This window comes from Fukomys damarensis, unplaced genomic scaffold (genome assembly GCF_012274545.1).
Source record: "Fukomys damarensis isolate Sample0158 unplaced genomic scaffold, DMR_v1.0_HiC HiC_scaffold_21, whole genome shotgun sequence".
Classification (NCBI taxonomy): Eukaryota; Metazoa; Chordata; class Mammalia; order Rodentia; family Bathyergidae; genus Fukomys; species Fukomys damarensis.
The window spans coordinates 32,839,883-32,859,599 of NW_022900933.1; the positions used below are offsets into that span (position 1 = coordinate 32,839,883).

The 19,717-nt window shown below is 36.3% G+C and overlaps 1 protein-coding gene across 1 annotated transcript in view; it reads left to right on the forward strand.

The window, feature by feature from the left end:
- The window catches only part of Unc79 (unc-79 homolog, NALCN channel complex subunit), a 211,737-nt gene that overhangs the window by 76,676 nt on the left and 115,344 nt on the right, over window positions 1-19,717 (forward strand). The window contains exons 16-21 of the mRNA XM_033766768.1: window positions 6,474-6,664; window positions 8,014-8,137; window positions 9,501-9,641; window positions 12,065-12,286; window positions 14,544-14,771; window positions 17,134-17,275. Coding sequence (XP_033622659.1) covers window positions 6,474-6,664; window positions 8,014-8,137; window positions 9,501-9,641; window positions 12,065-12,286; window positions 14,544-14,771; window positions 17,134-17,275 — 1,048 coding nt within the window. The remainder of the gene's footprint in view (window positions 1-6,473; window positions 6,665-8,013; window positions 8,138-9,500; window positions 9,642-12,064; window positions 12,287-14,543; window positions 14,772-17,133; window positions 17,276-19,717) is intronic.

Consider the following 19,717-nt stretch of genomic DNA (forward strand, 5'->3'; position numbering starts at 1 on the left):
GAGTTCCTTTTGCTGCCTCTTTAGCTCAAATGTTTTCACTTTAAAATAATTGTTATATCAACTCAGTGGGGTTTTAGTAGATCCCCACATTTCTTTTTCCAGAACTTCCTTTGAAATTTCATACAGAAATAAGCTAGGTCGATTGCTGTGGAGAGAAGCATCAGGTTAGAGATTATGAATTATGAGGTAAGAGATCTGCGAAGGGGGAAAATGCATAGATTAGCGTGAGGAAACAAAAAAAGAAACATAAGGAGTAATGGCTGGAATAGATTATGAACCTGGTTTTTGAGTCCAGAGCTCAGCCAGATGAGAAGATTCTTAGATTTTGGGCTAGAAGCATCTTTAGATGGTGGAGTGAAAGTGTTAGTGTTACAGTTACAGTTATTTCCTAGAACAAAGAATGAAAGGTTGTGAGTATTTGGTGAACTTCTTGGGGGGCTCAAACCATTGTAGTAAGACCTTTGAAGTTTACAGCCAGTCATACAGCTTCAGCTTGTGGGGCTTTAGGATGAGACTACCTAGAGTCTTAATAAGGATCTGGACATTAGGCTTTAGTTTTCAGTTGATGCCACATTAGGGGGAAAATTTTGAAACCTTAATTATTGACAGAATTGCAGGATCTGGCTTACTAAAACGTGAGAAATAGCTCAAAGATAATGAGTAGCACTAGAATCTGATGACCCAGGTCATAATTTTCCATTGAAACAAAATTTCTGTCTACAGTCATCATCATTTTAATTAAGGAAAATCAAAGTAAAATTACTTTATAAAATATGTCTAGTCTCATTCAATTTGATCTGATCATTTATGTAAGTGCAGTAAGAATACAGGGCTTTTTTTTTTTCAAGTTTTCATTGACAGACTTTTATAAGGAATCTCAGATTGGACTTAGAATCTGTCTCAATGCTAGAAGTCAAGCCAAGAATTTGTTATCCGACTTCACCTGTAGCACCTATAGTTTTGGGTGTTTTGCTTTTAGCTTGAGATCCCCAAAATAGTCTGATGTTCCCAAGCCTGCCAGGAAATGACTTTCCTTACTTATCTATGTATCTGAGAACTCTGTGAGCTGAGGTTTTCAAGGTTTTCTAAGTGCTAGTTTTATCAACCTTAATTTCTAAAAACTGAATTAACTGATTCTAGGCACCTTCTCAAATATGGCATTTTACAAAGTTTTGGTAATTTACCAGTTTTCCCAATTATGTCCTGTTTCAAAGAACACATTTTTATTGAACTTCTGCAAGTAAATATTATCTATGAAAATAAGAATATCCAACAAGAGTTTCTGACTTCTGAAGGATTCTAGTAGAGAGAAAAAAGATAAATATTGCATTTTTGTTTTTCAAAGGTATAATCTAAAAAGTTTTTGTGAGTTTTAGATAGCTTAGGAGAAAAGAGAAAAGAATTCCTTTTGGATGGAAAATAAAGCATTAAAAAACCAGTGAGGTTCCAAACATAAAAATCCAGGAAAATTAAAATCATTCTTCAACAGTTCATTCAGTCCCATGCCATTCATTCTTGTTCTGCTTGATCTGAGTTAGCAGTTTTATGAACCCATCACCTCTTCCACTAGAGTTCTGGTAATCTTTCCGCCATGGTACAATCTCAAAGTTATTGAAGCAATGCTATCAGAAATGTGTACCCCAGCGTACCTTCTTAGTTTTTTCCATGGGCTCCAGACAGTGCTTTTTGTTGAAGAGAAAGCAATCTGGCTTGGAGGAAAGCATCAGGGTACGACAATAATATGAATGACCAAAGGGTTAAAATAGCCATAAAGAGATGAGAGTTTATTATGACACAGGTGACAAGGAAATGTTCTCATTTCAGTAGCATACACCATTTAAATAACAACTGCAGTTAACTGATAACATTTGCCTTGTTGTCTCTTGTCAGGCAAAGGAGTGTAAGGACTTATGACAGGAAAGGCACTGACAATGACTGGTAATTTTGTATAATTCCTGAAATAGTTATACTAGTATCATTTTCCTACACAAAGGCAGCCTAAGAAGTCAAGCACCTCTTTTTTTTTTTTGGAACATGGGATCAAACACAGGTCCTTGTGAAACAGGTGCCAGAACCATCGAGCTAAATCCCAGGCCCAAGCACCTCTTCTTATTTGACAAGATGTTCCATACAAGTCAACGTATCGTATAATCTATTAGTTTAACATACGTTGTATATATGTTTAAATTTTTTTCTAAAATAAAAATAAATCACTTGAGATCTTCAAGGAACCCTCTGGGAAATCTCAAAGTCAAATGAAGACCAATATTTCATTTAGAATTTGATTTTGGAAAGGCAAATATCAAAAATTGTCAGCTGGCTGCAGTGGCATGTGCCTGTAATTCCAGCTATTGGAGAGGTTGAAATATGAGGACAGCAAGTTTGAATAAAGAGTAAAACTGGGCTGGGGAATGTAGCTCAGTGGGAGTGCTTGTTTAGCATAACACCAGACATATTTTTCTCACATTTCTGGAGTAAGGGAAGTCCAGTATCAAGCAGATTGAGTGTCTACCAAGGGCCTGTTTTCTGATTCATACCTAACCCTTTCTAGTGTCAGGCAGCATCTTCATGTAGTAGAGGAGTCAAAGCAGTCATCTGCATTTCCTTTTGGAAGGGCACTAACCCTGTTCATGAGGCTCTGCCCTCAGGACTTCCTAAAGCCATCACATTGGTAATTTAGATTTCAACATATTTATTTTATTTTTTCATTTTTTGGTATTAGGGATCGAACTTGGGACCTTGCACTTGTGAGGAAAGTGGCGGAACCACTGAGCTAAATCCCCGGCCCTCATCATATATATATATTTTAAAGGGGACAAACACAGACAATAGCTGTTTCCTAGAGTTACTCAAAAGCTAAAGAAAAAGCTTACAATCTCTAAACAGAAATAAAATAATCCAGGCTACTTTATTCTTCTAAGAGAGAAAAAAACCAAACTCTAATTTTCATCAATACATTATTAATAGTAAAATTCATTTTAAAACAGTGTAATAAATACATTTAATCTTAGCCAACATGACTACACAAAATTCATATTCTCTTTTTGTGTCTGTTTCTTGCTCCCTCTCCTCCCTTCCCCCAGATACAGACTCTCTGTAACTTACTATATCAATTTAGATTTTTTCCCTTCACTTTTCTTGTTCTTATATTGTAAACTACTGAATAATTACTCTAAGACTAATTGTTCTTTTTGTCCTTAACAAAAGCACATCTTAGGTTTCTTGAGTATGTTGTGTAGAATTTTTCTTACTCTTATTGCTAACAGTCTGATTTACATACAATGATTATAATTTTCAACCTTTGTTTATTTACTAGAGAGAACTAGGAAATAGACAATTATATATATTTGCTGGTACTTCGTAGCATGTGAGAAAGTTTTGAAAATATACCATCTAACAACTTCCAGAGATATATAGTATATGCTTTCTTTAAGTACAAATTCTCAGCATGGCAAAAAAGTGTAATTGTTAATAAACTTAAATATCCTTTAGTTTCTCTGTAAAAAAGAAACCAAAAGTAATTAAATATTTTGTTCTATAGTTAATATTTTATCTTACATCTTATTTTAAAGATAATATTTCATCTTATTTAATCATTTATTTAGAAATTATCTAGGTACTCATTTGATATCTGTCATTTAACTTAATATGCCCTAATGTTTCGAAGTCTCAGAAAGATTTTGGAAGCCATATCTATTCAGACATGTTATAAAACACAATTAATATTGAAATAAAATTTTTCAGAATGACTCAACTTGATTAGGATCAAATCTATATAGTCAAACATCTAAATACATAGTTTATTTGCCTAGCAAACTCAGGTATAATAAAAATGTAATCTTCATCATATTTGATGCTAATAACCCTGAAAAACGATTGTCTTTTATTAAGCAAATAATATCAAGCTAGTCTTATTTATTGAAGATTTACGCAGATCACATAAATTTAAAAAGCATTTGTGTTAGTTCCTACTTTTTAGGAATATTTTTATGAATATTTAGGAGTTTTAGGAATATTTAATTTAATCTTTCTTTTGCCTTATACTACAGCTGGTGGGACCATTTGTGTAGATTTCTACTATCATTTTCTCATCTCCAGAAAGTTTACCCAGTTTCTAAAAGGTGTAGTTCTGGATGGCATGGCACTCTGAATTTAGTGCACATCCCCCACTGATTAAACTTGTGTTACTCTGGTCCCTGCCTGGTTGGTTGTTATACGTCTCTTGGGGGATGCTATGCTATGGTATACTCTTAGACTAGTATTTTTTAAAAATTAGTACCAGAGATCGAACTTGATACCATGTGCTTGCAAAGCAGGTGGCAGTACCACTCAGCTACATTCCTGGCCCCTAGACTAGTATTTGTTGCCTCCTCGCAGGGGATTATGTTGTTGCACCAGCAGCAGGTTGGAGGCCATGTGCCCTTCCTCTTGATGTTGATCAGATCTGCTGTAGTGCTAATACTGGTGTGGACCCAGCAGGATCTCCCAGCAGAGCTGCAGTACTGGGGGTGTTGCTAGTTCTTAATGTTGATAGTGTGGCTGTTGGGCAGATCCAGTGGGGATAGGCACTCATGAAGCTGATGGTATGTCCTTTGCCTTAACTTCCATAGCTGGTTCCCTTGCAGGGCCAGTAGCAGAGCTAGCCTGAGGGATAGTATAGGCAAACCTATGCAGCTCCCAGAAGTTACAGGAGCAGCAGCAGCAGCCATGCCCACCATGCTGTGGACCCCATGCTGGCTACCACTCCAGATCCTAGATCTTGTGCTGGCTCTCAGTTACTGGTCTGGTTTCTGGCCAGGAGTAATCACCTATACGCTCCCATGTCCTGGGCCTGCCCCTAAAAATCCTTTTTTAAACATAACTGCCTATTCACAAGGTAGGGTTTCCAGTGGTAAGCCTCTTCCAAAATATGATTCAGAACCCAAAGCCTTTACTTTGCTTAACTATAAATTACATAGCCAAAGACACTTCAGTAATGAAACATTCCAGTGTGTCAGTGTTATCAGTGTTGGCTCTTCTGAAGTCTATGCGACAACAAAAATCCCCAAAATAAAATAATTTGCTCATATGGTCAATCACCTGGGATTTTGATTAATATGACACAAAATAGATAGTTGAGCTTTAAAATAGAATTATTTGGGAAATAGTCTAGAATTATAGATATAATAGTTACACAGTTAAAATTGAATTTATTGGACTGGGGGTGTAGTTCAGTGTTAGAGTACCTGCTTAGTGTGTGTGCTAGCATGTGTGGGGGTTCAACCTGCACTCCCTCCCCAAAAAAGTAAAATTCATTTAAAATATGGTAGTCTTCCACAAGTTTTATGTTACATGGTAAAGACTCAGGACCATTTAACCCTTCATTATTTTTATGCTTAGGAGAGGAATATAGGTTCTTTTTTTTTTTATGGGGTATGAACCTATTTATTGTAGCAGTTTTAAAATGAGTATGCCTGTCAGTATTTTTTTTTCAGCTTTAATTGAGTTTATTGGTACATTTTAGGGATACAGTACAGTTACATTCATTGTTGGGATTTTGTACCTCTACATGACAAGTCTTGATTCTCATTTTTTCCCCTTACCTCTGCCCTCCCTTCACCCCCTCCTCCCCTCCCCATCTACAAACACTTTATTTTCATCTTTTCATTCTCTCACATTTTTTTCTTTTCCCTTTTTACTCTTCCCCTACCCCCATCCCACCTTCCCTACACCTTTAGCTCCTTTCTTCCCATTTCTAAATGTCAGTAATCTTATTAGAATCTTATGCATTGTTGCAGATTATTCACACCAGGGAAACTATTCGGTATTTACACATGTGTGACTTATTTATTTCACTTAGGAGTATATCTTCAATATGTATCCATTTTCCTATGAATGAATCTATTTTCTCATTCTTTATGGCTGAGTAATATTCCATTTTATAGAAAAACCACATCTTCTTTATCCAGTTTCCAACGGATGGGCAAATAGGCTGTTTCCAAGATTTAGCTATTACAAACTGTGCCACTATAAACATGGGTGCACATATTTCTCTGTGATATGATTCTTTTAGTTCTCTTGGAAAGATACCCAGCAGAGGGATGGCTGGGTCAAATGGAACCTCCAGTCCAAGCTCTTTGAGGTATCTCCATATTGATTTCCATAGTGGTTGCACCAGTCTGCACTCCCACCAACAATGGAGAAGGGTTCCTTTCTCCCCACATATGTGATTTGAAAGGTCCAGAGTAGAATAGTTCAAATTTGACCTTGGATCAGTATTTGGCTTTCTTTGTAATTATGTATTCCTTTTTGTTACTAATGGATCCTAATGGTGGTTTGTAGATTCTTACAATTTCCACTCTTGGACTGGAAGGAACTCAGATAATAATGGTTTGTGGTCTTTTCTCTGTACTCATTTTTTAAAAACAAAATCCTCTAATATAATTGAAACATGTGTTTTGTTATTTTTCCTGTTTTTGTAAAAACCTCACCAGGTTGGTGGATACTGGGATAAGTCCTGCAGCACAGTGACTCAGTTGAAGGAAGGTCTCAACAGAATCCTTTGTCTAATCCCCTACAATGTGATCAACCAGTCAGTGTGGGAGTGTATTATGCCAGAATGGCTGGAAGCCATCAGAACAGAAGTCCCAGATAACCAGTTAAAAGAATTCAGGGAAGTATTAAGGTGGGTAAGTAGTTTAATGACGTCATTGTAATTATAATGATATCTAACATTTATTGAGTATGTACTGTGTGCCAGGCACTCTGGTTAACACTTTATATACTCTCCTTTACTTTTTTTTTTTTATTTCTAAGTAACTTTATTTTCTCTTGAAACAGTGTGATATTCTCTGGGAATATTTCCAACATTGCATTTTTGTAGTAGCTATGGGTTTGAAAGTCAGTAGGCCACCTGTTGGCAGTTGTTTTCTTTTCTTTTTTTTTTTCAGCTTTAATTGAGTTTATTGGTACATTTTAGGGATACATTACAGTTACATTCATTGTTGGGATCTTGTACCTCTACATGACAAGTCTTGATTCTCATTTTTTCCCCTTACCTCTGCCCTCCCTTCACCCCCTCCTCCCCTCCCCATCTACAAACACTTTATTTTCATCTTTTCATTCTCTCACATTTTTTTCTTTTCCCTTTTTACTCTTCCCCTACCCATCCCACCTTCCCTACACCTTTAGCTCCTTTCTTCCCATTTCTAAATGTCAGTAATCTTATTAGAATCTTATGCATTGTTGCAGATTATTTACACCAGGGAAACTATTCGGTATTTACACATGTGTAACTTATTTATTTCACTTAGGAGTATATCTTCAATATATATCCATTCCCATATGAATGAATCTATTTTCTCGTTCTTTATGGCTGAGTAATATTCCATTTTATAGAAAAAACACAACTTCTTTATCTAGTTTCCAACGGATGGGCAAATAGGCTGTTTCCAAGATTTATTTAGCTATTACAAACTGTGCCGCTATAAACATGGGTGCACATACTTCTCTGTGATATGATTCTTTTAGTTCTCTTGGAAAGATACCCAGCAGAGGGATGGCTGGGTCAAATGGAACCTTTACTTTTTAGCAACCTTTGGTGAAATTTAAAGGCCCCAAATGAAATAGCTGCTATAAATTGAATGAAGATGATTTAGAATTGTTCAGAAAAGTTTTTTTTGTGAAAAAATAAATGTACACCATATTGTTTGCTTTAGATATGTTGGAATTACAAAGAGAAAATGGTTTTAGATACTGAGGAGCAACTCTAATTTTTAAAAATGAAATTTCTTCATTTAAGCCTAATATAAATATGAACATTAATATCATTGCAATCATATGAATTATTTGTAACTATTCTAATGACATTGACTGTTCTCTTACAGAAAAAAATAAGATGTGTTAATAACAGTTCAAAATACAAACCAAATGTTTGGGCTCTCCAAATAGGGTAGAGCTAGAAAAACTTTGGTGGCATGAGTAGGCCTTAATATATGCCCATTGGTCATGTATTTTTGTTGGTCTGCTTTCCAGCAAAATGTTTGACATTGAACTCTGTCCTCTACCTTTTTCAATGGAAGAGATGTTTGGCTTTATCAGTTGTCGGTTTACAGGATACCCTTCATCTGTGCAAGAGCAAGCTTTACTATGGCTTCATGTAAGTGAATGACACTTATGATCATTTTGAGCAATAATTGTTAGCCTATAAGATTTAATACCCAGATAGAGTTGTGGGGAATTTTTGCAGTCTATAGATGTATGTTTGCTAAAGATTTTTATAAACATATCTCATACACATAGATAAATGATTAAATTTCAGATATGCATAGCTGTAGTTGTGGTTAATAAATTAAGTTTATATAAGAATATTATTGAATTCATAGGCCTATTGGTTCTTATATATTACTAGCCATCTAGGATTCTGAGGAGTCTTTGATATAAAACAGATCCTTTACTTGAAAAGATCAAGAAGTACTGATTTAGGGAGTGGTTTATGCTGTTCCCTCAGCCTAGAATGACTTTCCCTTCACTTTTCTTTCTTTGGTTTTTTGAGACAGGGTCTCAGTATGTAGTTGAGATTCTTTCTTTTTTCCTTTGGTTTTTTGAGACAGGGTCTCACTATGTAGTTGAGATTGACCTGGAACTCACTATGTAGCCCAGGCTGGTCTCGAACTCACTGCAATCCTCCTGCCTCAGCCTCCCGAGTGCTGGGATTACAGGTGTGCGCCACCATGCCCGGCTTCTCACTTGTCTCTTAAACTCAAAAATTATTGCCTCTGACATTTTCTGCTACTCGATGCCATTGTCTTCTTATCAAGATTGTTATTCTTTCCACCAATATCCATACAGGTTCTGTGCTAATTCTATTCTTATAGTCAGACTTTTGTTTTTGTTTCTTCTTCTGTTTACTATCAAGTTTAAAGACCAGGTTTTATTTTGGAATTTACAAGTCTCTTCATCCTTTCCTCTCAGCTTCTGGACATGATCCAGAATTTTAACTTTTTATCCTCAAAGAGATCTCAGTAAGATCATTCTCATTTTAGGAAAGTTGATCTTTCTATCAATGACTAGATGTTGCCTCAGAGATTGAACAAGCATGGCTATAAGCTCCTGTCCTCCAGAGCTAGAGCAGTTACACTCACAGATTCTATGCACTGGCTTTGACATTGCTGTGACGACAGAGTGCTGCAGCTGAAGGTTTCAAAGCTCTGGCCTAACCATTTGGGAATTGAGTGGACACTAAAATGCTTGAAGTTGACTTGTGTATTAATTAATTGGAAACATTATGGAAAGAACATAATTTACTAGTATTGAGATAGGAAAAATGGAAAATTCAAAAATAAGTTGAATTTTCTTGGTGCAAAATTTGAGGATGATTGTATTGATAGAATATATGTAAAGCTAAATATTTTCATGTTTACTAGTTTGCTTTTGGGAGAAATGTTGTATGTTTAAATATGTTTTTCTGGGTTTTAAAGTTTACAATGTTTTATTGAGGGATATGTGCTTTTTATCCCCAGGTATTATCGGAATTAGATATCATGGTTCCACTTCAACTTTTAATAAGTATGTTTTCTGATGGAGTTAATTCTGTAAAAGAATTGGCAAATCAAAGAAAATCAAGAGTCAGTGAACTGGCAGGGAACCTTGCAGCTCGAAGGGTAATTATGGCCATACCTGTTCTTGTCTTATAGAAATGTTGAAAACTCTTGTCAGTTATACCAGGCCTAAAAGTAGTGTAATAGAAATTTCTCTGAAAATACTTTTCCATCACATCTCATTCTCTTAATTTTTTAATTACCTCAAATAAGAAAGCTTTACTGAACCTATGAAGGTAAGTCTAATTTAGTGTGCAATCAGTAAGTTACTGAGCTTTTGTTTTCTTTTTAAAAAATTTGGCTCTCATCATGATGAAATGATGTAGCTTTTCTGGTAATATTACTTTTTTGTGGGGGTGGAGAGAGAAGGGACTGTCTCCTAGTGAATAAAATTCCTTACCAGCTACTGGGCAGATCAGTACTTCACTTTAGGGATGAGGAGTTTTGATAATTTTTTTCCTGCCATTGTGTTATGGGAAGACTAAATAAACTGATGGTGACTGTTAATGATACTGTCACTATCAGCTGAGTTAATTTTATTGACCAGTTTGCACCTTTATGGATGAGAAACATAAATTTGTTGAATTTCTTTTATGGTACTGGCGATTGAACCTTAGGACACTCTTACTGAATTACATCCCAGCCCTGTTTACTTTTTATTTTGAGACATAGTATTGCTAAGTTACCCTAGCTGGCTTTGAACTTGCAATCCTCCTGCCACAGCCTCCTGAATAGTTGTAATTACAGGTGTATGCCATTATGCCCTTCATAATTTTTTTTGAGATTTAGTGTCTTTTTATTATATATTTAAATTTCTTTGTTTCTTTTTTATTATTTTCTATTTTTATTACTATGTGTTGGCTATACATAATGATGAGTTTAATTTTGGCAGAGTTGTACATGAACATAACCTACTTTAATTATTTCCCCAAGGAGGACCTGTTGAAATTTCAACTTACATAGGACATTCTTAGACCATGAGCAATTTTGGAGAGACTGACTCACAGCTGAGGACTGGCAAGGACTGTCTCTCTCCTTGTCAGGCCTCTCCATGGGATTTTCCCCACCATTCCATCTGACATCTAGCAGTTAGAAAATCTAACATTAAAATGGAGCCATAGATTATATTCATTACTTTTCTGAAATCATTACTTCTTTCTTACTTGCTGATGGGGACAAAATGCCAACTACTTAAATTTCTTTCTTTCTTCTATAACACTTATGATGACCTTAATTTGTGAAGGACGTTATTGTATTTTGTGTGAAATGTTCATCATGAATGATATCACAGAATTATGAGGTTTCATAAATTCAGGGAAGAACTTACTTTCCTCATTTTATAACTACTTTACATGATGTTCATTCAGTGAAGTGAAGTGATTTCCTATAAATAGTGCTGTAAATATACAGGTATTCTAATTCTTAATGGTTTACTCTTCCTCTTTGCCTTAAAATGGTGTTTGTGGAATGTTATGCTTATTACATCTTTATGAGAAAAAATACGACTTGAGAGTAATAAACAGATATGTCACTCAGGCCCTGATACACAGTTTTCCTAGATGGTTAAAATGCAGAAACTTTAATGGAGATTCTGTCTGTAGAGTTTTGAGAAAGGCTATAGAAGCAATAAGGCACCAGTATCCAGTAACAGTCCCGTAAGAAGCCACTATACTCCTAGGGTGAAAGGAACAAGGAGAGCTCCTAAAGCTGGGAGCTGAAACTATAAGGAAGGACTGGTGGGAGAAGCTGTAGAGTGATGAAGATACTTCTAGAGATGTAGCCCTCAAGCAGGGTGAGGTGGCAAGAAATACTCCTACTTCCTACTTCTCCAGCCTCAGGTCTTCTGCTGGTGATGCCTTCCATTGATTGAAGCTACTCCGGGCAGCAAAGGAACCTGAGGAGACTTAGTCCACAGCATCTTTAGACATAGAGTAGGGCACAGAAGAATAGTAAAGGCCTGGGGTGGGGTGTGGGTGGTCAAATAGAGAATAACTTGTACAACAGGTTTGACATATATTGTTTCTCATGATAGTCATGATGATTCCCAGAAGCTATTAGTCCTTAGCTAGTCATATCACTCTGGGTTTCTACACCTATGATTCCAAAAAAGTATCTTGCATGCTCTGCTTTTGTAATTTCCTGTGCTTTTCAAGTTATGGTTTGGATTATGTAGATTCAAGCAATCTAGTTTAATCTGTTTTAACTGGAAATGTTTGATGGATAAAATACAAAATGGTAACTGCCTTCATTCTTCAGGGTGTTTATGTTTTATTCCCTGACAATTAGTATGAAAGTTTGGATGATTTTATTTATGATTTTTATATTTTGAGATTATCCATAGTTTTTGGAGGTACTAATGCCATTGAGTAATATTAAAAGAAACTGTGTGACAGCTGTAAATACCTTCCATAGAAACTTTAAATATTTTATTCTGCCATTTGAGTGTCTGTGAGTTCATCTATCTGTGTTGACATTCTTTCTTGTAGGTGAGTGTTGCCTCTGATCCTGGTCGACGAGTTCAGCACAATATGCTGAGTCCATTTCATAGCCCTTTCCAGAGCCCATTTCGGAGTCCTATGCGTAGTCCATTTCGTAGCCCTTTCAAGAATTTTGGACACCCAGGAGGAAGGACTATTGACTTTGATTGTGAAGATGATGAAATGAATCTAAATTGTTTCATCCTCATGTTTGATCTTCTCCTGAAGCAGGTAGCTGAAGCATGAGCTTCCTTTAGTTCAGAGGTGAAGAAGGAGGGAAAGCGTTATATAGTGATTCTTTCCATGTGTTGGGCATCTTCACACTTGCTGAAATTATGCAGCAGCACTCAAGACATTTTGCAAACTCCTTTGGGAATTTCCTAAAGAGTCTGAAAACTACTTGTGTGAATATCTGCAATGATGTTGACATGTGAAAATGGATTTGAATTTTAGAAACATCCTAGCATCATTAGAATTGATTCTGTTGAATAAATTGGATGAACAAACTGGATAATACTATTGTTGGGAAGAGCAAGGTACAACTCTATAGTGATGGGGCTAATTTTAATATATCTTATAAGTGAGTTTTCAAGATAATTTAAAAAGATAAAAAGGCTTTCTGAGAACACATCTTTGTAATTTTTTATTTTGAAATCATTTTAAATTTGCATAAAAGTTGCTAGAATAGTACAAAGAAATCCTAAATGTTCATGTTCTTCAATGTTAACATTTACTTCTCTCTCCCTCACTCTGTTTCTCCATATGTGTATGCATGAATTTTCTAAGAATTATTTGAGAAAAAGTTGCAAACTTTGTATCCTTTTACCTCTAAATACTTCAGAATGTATAAGACATTCTTTTACATAGCCACAGTATGGTTATCAAAATCAGGCAATACTTTACAGAAATTATGCATTTAAAAATTGATATCATAATAGTATCATCTTTATAACAAAAGGGAAAAATACAAAAAAGCAATTTTGATTCAGGAATAATCCAGAATCACTCACTACAATATTTGTATTGCTTTCTTAGTCTTCTTTAATCCAGGAAAGCCCCTCAATCCTTTTCATTCGTGCCCTTGACATTTTTAAAAGAATATGGTCATTTTGTAGAAGGTTTGAATTTAAGTTTGTCTGATATTTCCTTAGGAGCTAATTTGGGTTATACATTTTTTGGCAGAAAGATCACAGTTGTGATGTTTTCCTCTTAATGCATTATATCAGGAGGTGCAAGATAGAATAATGTCCCCTTACTAGAGATGATGACTTTGCCCACTTGGTTAATGTGGTTTTTGCCAAGCTTCTCTACTAGAAAGTCACTGCAATCATCCCTCTGTATTTGTGAGTTCCACAACCACAGATTCAACTAACCAAAGACTGAAACATTTTTTAAAAATATTGCTCAAGTGTTGAACTTTTTCTTGTCATTTTTCTCTAAACATGGTATAACAACTATTTATATAACATTTAAAATGTAGTTAAAGCATTGTATGTGGAGGTGACTTAAAGTATATGGGAGGATAGCATAGGTGGAGGTTATATGGAAAATATTACTCTATTTTATCTAAGTAACTTGAGCACCTATGGACTTTGGTATCTACGGAAGGCTCTGAGTCAATCTCCCACAGATACTGAGGGAAGATTGTATTTTCCATTTTTTGTAATTAATAAGTAACTTGTGAGGAAGTAGTTAATGAGATTTCCTGTTTCTTATCAGACTTTCACTAAAGAGTTCACTAATTGACAGACTATTGATGCCTGAATCAATTATTATTATGATGGTTGTCAAATGATAATTTTATAATCCCATCATTTCTTTTCAATTTATTAGCTGGTACTATACTAAAGATACAATTTTTTCTTCTCTCCTATTTATGTATTGATTTATTTATCTGCTTCTTCCTGCATGTACCCATTGATTCTTTCTTTATTCAGTGGATTATAATCTGTTGCTATGATTATTTGTTTTATTGTTCTATATTTGGCAACTGGAATCCCTTCAGCCTGGTTTTGTGTTCTTTTGACATGTTCATATCTTTCTTTAAACATTTTTTAAATTTCTGGCATGATAAGATGTTCCAATCTCATTTTGTGTTTTCTTAGCCCAAGTTCTTGAATAATCCATTTCTTCAAGGAGCCTGGTTCCTTTTAGTGAATAATAAAACCAAGACTTGGATAGTAGATGAGAAGCAATATTTTGAAATGTGCTATATCTCACAAAATTATAAGTTTAAAAACATCTCTCTTAAATGTCACACATGATTTTTAAAATAATTCCCATTGTTTTCTCTTGTGTTTATATACTCTTTTTAGAAGAATCCAAGGAAAGTAATGTAATGACCTTAAGGCCTATATTGTCTTCAAATAATTTAATATTGCTGTCAGTTAGTGAAAATTATCTCCAAGTACTATGTGAATGGAATATTGGATAAAGGACCAAACTCCTTCTTCTTCTTCTTTTTTCCCCCTTTTTCAATATCTTTCAGATGGAGTTACAAGATGATGGAATCACGATGGGTTTAGAGCACAGCCTGTCAAAGGACATTATTTCTATTATAAACAATGTCTTCCAGGCCCCCTGGGGGGGCTCACACACCTGCCAAAAGGAGGAAAAAGCAGTGGAGTGTAACTTATGTCAGTCTAGTATCCTTTGCTATCAGCTTGCTTGTGAACTCCTGGAGCGATTAGCTCCCAAAGAAGAAAGCCGGCTGGTGGTAAGCAGTTGAAGAAATGAGATGAATCACATATAGTAGAAAGAAAGACTGCAGTGGCTGGCATAATGGAGTCATCCTTTAGTATTATCTTATGCTTCATGCTGGGTTTTTTGTGAGGCTGTGTTAAAAGAAAGTTTTCCTGTGGTTTTTGCCAACTCAGGCTCTTGGAAAGGGATAGGAGATGGAGCCACACTGGAGACTTCTGTTACTTGGCTTTAATTAGGGTTACAGCAACTTTGTTCATGCAGTTTTCATGAATACAAAGCACTATTAGCATTCTTGGAAGAACTTTTATCATAAAGTTATTTTACAAAGCATAATTATGAGTACAATACAGTATACAATCAAATATTAAGTAAGTAGATTGTATACAGACACTGTCCAAGGTAACTAATTTGTAATACTCATTGGCTTTTTATCTCCAATCAAGAAAACCATCATTCATTTTTCTGGTTACTTTCATTTTCTGATTTTCAAGGAAATTATCTAAACAGGGAACAGCTAAGATATTCATTACTCCACGCCACTGCAATTTTCTGTTCAACCTATTTTTTTATAAAATAATTGCAACACCAAAATACACTCATAACATCAGAGGTAGATAAACATGAATGATTTGAGCTAGTCCCCCCGCTCCTCCCCGAATTGAACTCAGGGTCTCTGAGCTCTATGTCCTCCAAATTTTGAGACAATGTCTCACTAGATTGTCCAGGCTGGGCCTAAACTTGTGATTCTCTTGCTTCAGTTTCCAGATTCAGTTTTCTTCTCTCAGATTTTATGGGAATGATGCCCTTCAATAAAAGAGGATTCTGTGTTAGAACACTTAGTCTCCACTGCATGCTCTGGCAACCTTAGATGCTTTGTCCTCCTCTTGGGACAAGTGGAGGACAGGGAAAGTGGGCTGGTAGTTTGCAAGATAGATAACTTCAGTCTCTCCTTTGAGGACAGTACCAGAAATGTGGATTACCAGCTGAATGTAGAAGATTCAATATGCAGCAGGCAACTTTCCCCTGTAACAAGTACATGAGACTCAGTTTACGATTTGACACGGTACACTGTTTATGGGTAGCCTAGGAGCATGAACAGCTTTAGTTAAAGCCATGAAGTTGGTGAAGCATTTTCCAGAGCACTGTCAGATGCTATTTCAGCACTGGATTTCTTTCTTCCTCGGGTCCTTCTTAATCCCATTAGTCTTTGTCTCTTTCTTGCTTTGAACTAGCTGTCAGATACTTTTTCAAAAAATCTTTTCTGGTAAAATTATTAGCTGTGAGGATAATTTTAAAACAGGATATTTGAAGATAAAACCTTTAAGAAAGAAAAAAGGTAGATGAATAACCAGAAGTTAAATATTTTAAATAGAAGCCATACCTAGCACTTTCTTTTTTTAAATAAAAATTTATCTTATTTGACAGCTTGTTTTATATAAATATAACATAGTATATATAAATACAATATGTAATGTTCAGTACATTCACATTGTTATACAACCAAATGTCCAGTCCTATTTTATTTTTCAAAACTGAAACTCTATATAACTATTCCATGGTAATTCCCCATATTTTTAACCTCTGTCCCCTGACAGCCACCATTTTGCTGTTTTGTGGGTTTTGTTTTTTTTTTGGTACCAGGGATCGAATTCAGGTCCTTGTGCTTACAAGGCAGGTGGCAGAACCACTGAGCTAAATCCCTAGCCCACTGTTCTGTGGGTTTAACTACTTTAGATATATTATGTAAGTGATGTTATATAGTATGCATCTTTTTGTGACTGACTTATTTCTTTTAGCATTGTGTCCTGAAGGTTCCTCCACTTTGTAACATGTGTCAGAATCTCTTTCATTTTAAAAGCTGAATAATATCCCATTGCAGGGATTGATTGCATTTTGTTGACCTGTCTACCTGCTGATGGACACTAGCACATGTTGCAGAAATTTCTTGCTTTTAAAAATTTGGCTTGCCCAGATAACAAGGCTTTGCATATCTCTGTGAACTCCTCATTATTCCTTCCTAAATAAGTTGAATTGAATAAAATGCTCTTGGGTAGAAGTCCCTTGTTGAATGCATTACTGACCTTGGAGATTAAAACAGAGGTGGGATAGTAGCGTAAGAAGACCTGAAAATGTTTTCATTATTTCTCTATATTTATTTCAAGTGAAAGCAAATGTTTCAGCAGTAGGTGATACAGATCTTGCACCATTAGGGTAAAAGGCTCAGGCTCTTCTGAGGTGTAGTGCCTTTGCACTTCGGCTCAGCACAGACCTGAACAGAACAGGCCACAATTCATCTTTATTCACCTGAGCCAAATTGCTTTTTTTTTACAGTCCTCAAGGGCTGCTCATCTGGCTGCTTGTCATATTTGTTTCAGGAGCCTACAGACAGCCTTGAAGATAGCCTCCTTTCTTCTAGACCAGAGTTCATTATAGGCCCTGAAGGAGAGGAGGAGGAGAACCCAGCAGTCAAGCATGGGGAGAACCCAGGCACTCATACCATGCCCACAGAACATGCTGGTAGGTGAACTTGAATGATGGGTAACATGCAGTGGGCACATTCCAGTTTGCACAGGGCCTAATGTTCAGCTCTTTGCTTTCTTAAGCTAATAATGCCTTGGGCAGGTTCAATGCATCTTCCTTAGAGCAGATTTTTGCAGATGAACCATTTCCCACCACATTATGAAGTGGATATATCCATATGGCTCTAGTGGAACCCAGTTCATTATCAATAAAAATTAATCACATTAGTGTAGGAAGCTAACAAGATCCCTACATAATGTGCAGAAGTAGCTGTGAACCCAGGTTGAAAGGCTGCGGTGAAGTGTGCAGATAACCTTAACAGCTTCTGAAAGTATGATGCCAAAATGGTGTTTTTGGATAGAAGATACGGAACTCCCACCCCTGCAACTTCTGCACCCAAGGGCTTGGCCAGGACCCTGGACAGCACACCTCGCATGGCTGTGCAGGTTGTACTTTATATAGGGTGGCTTGGCTTCTATTTGGGAAGAAGGATGGCTTCTTTCTAATTTGGTTAATGACTCTGGGTGGAGAAGTTGGGGACAACACAATGGCACCTAGGCTCAGTAACCATTTAGATTCTGAATGAACCATTCACACTCTGTAACTACTCACACTCCGAAGGAATTTATAGAATTCAGGATGGGACCCCCATATGCCTCAGGAAAAGCCTGATTTCTGGATAAGGATGGTGGTATTCTGGGGCCTAGTGCAAATTTGGGCAGCTTTTAAAAATATCTTCTTGCTTCAGCTATCCTGAATTATTAGACTATCTTGATTCTGGGAGGTCCACTCCAGAATCAGGTAGCATGGTTTACATCATCTCTTTGGTGAATAGCAAGCATTCGTAGGGGATGATCATATGGGGTTCATTGTAGCTTCTGGATGTCTTATTTAGCAAGGTAGTTATATCACCACTACATAATTCTTCGACAGAACTAACTGCTTCTACACAGACTATGAAAATGGTCAGTAGCCAAGTGTGGTGGGGCATACCTGTAATCTCAGCACTCTGTGGGGCTGAGGCAGGAAGACCACAAGTTTAAGCCTAGAAGGAGCAACTTAGTGACTTAGTGAGACCCTGCTTCAAAAATTTTAAAAAAGGATAGAGATATAGTGTGGTGTGAAGGTCCTGGATCCAATCCCTAGTACCAGAAAAAAATCAATAGAATACGCAAAATATGAATATCTCAGCTCCTACTTTTAAAACCATTGAAGCTAGAGTTTAAAGGAACACGAGGTGATCTATTCATTTTTTGGCATCGTTGGCAATTGAGCCCAGTGAGGCTTTATCATCCCTAGCCCTTTTATTTTTATTTTTTTTTTATTTTGAGACAGGGTCTTGCTAAGTTACTCAGGCTGGCCTTGTTCTTATGACCCTCCTGGCTCAGCCTCCCCAGTAGTAGGATTATCAGTGGTGCAGCACTGATCCTTGCTATTTCATTAATGCTTAATGTGTGCTTCTTGCTCTAAAGGCTCTGTGTTGCTTCCTTAGAACTTCCTTTTTTGGGGCAACAATTGATGGGAAAATGAGGGTAGATGATAGGCACCCAGGTTCCCTGCCCTGCTTCCACCAGAGTGCTCTGACTTGCTGCATTTTATATGTTGGATTTCTAAGTAGGGTGTTCTTTAAACAAAGTATTCTTCAAAAACGAAGTTTGGAATCTGCTGATCTAATTCAGCCTCCTTACTTTACAGGTGAGAAAATAAATCTCAACTGGTTTTGATGACTTGCCCTTGGTCCTAGAACTCATTTGATTTATTTACAATTTATGCTACATCCAGAAACACTTCCAAAATTGTGCTGGTGCATTAGAATCATCTGAGGAGCTGAAACACGAACGAAGTGAGCTCTCCTCGCCACTTTCCCCTCTAATCCCAGATATATCTAGGGTAGGGCCTGGGTATTAGAAATCCAAATATTTCACAATTAGTGAGAACAGTTAGGGCTAGTACCCAGGTCTTCTGGTGTACTTAGAACTACTGACCTTGTTTTAGGGCTATAGCTGATGAAACCCAGGCCAACAGTTGTACTTCTGTTGAGCTTCCTGCCAAAAGAAAGAAAGGACTCAACTTCCGAGTCAATAAGCTGCACTGTTTCTTTGTAAATATATTTTTAAACATAAGACAGAAAACAAATCAATTAATTTCTTTTTATAAATTGTAGGTGTGGCATCAAATCCTTGGGGATGGGTTTCAGGACATTCCTTCCTTCAAAAGATGCCAGCTCTGTGGATGCTCAAGTCCCTTATGTAAAATGGCATAGTATTTGCTCACAACTTATGCATAGTTTAAATTATCTCTAGATTACTTATAATACTGAATACAATGTAAATGCTATGTAAATAGTTGTTATACTATATTGTTGACAGAATAATGACAAGAAAAAGTTGCCTGTATCTGTTCAGTAAAGATACAATGTTTGAATGTTTTTGAAACGAA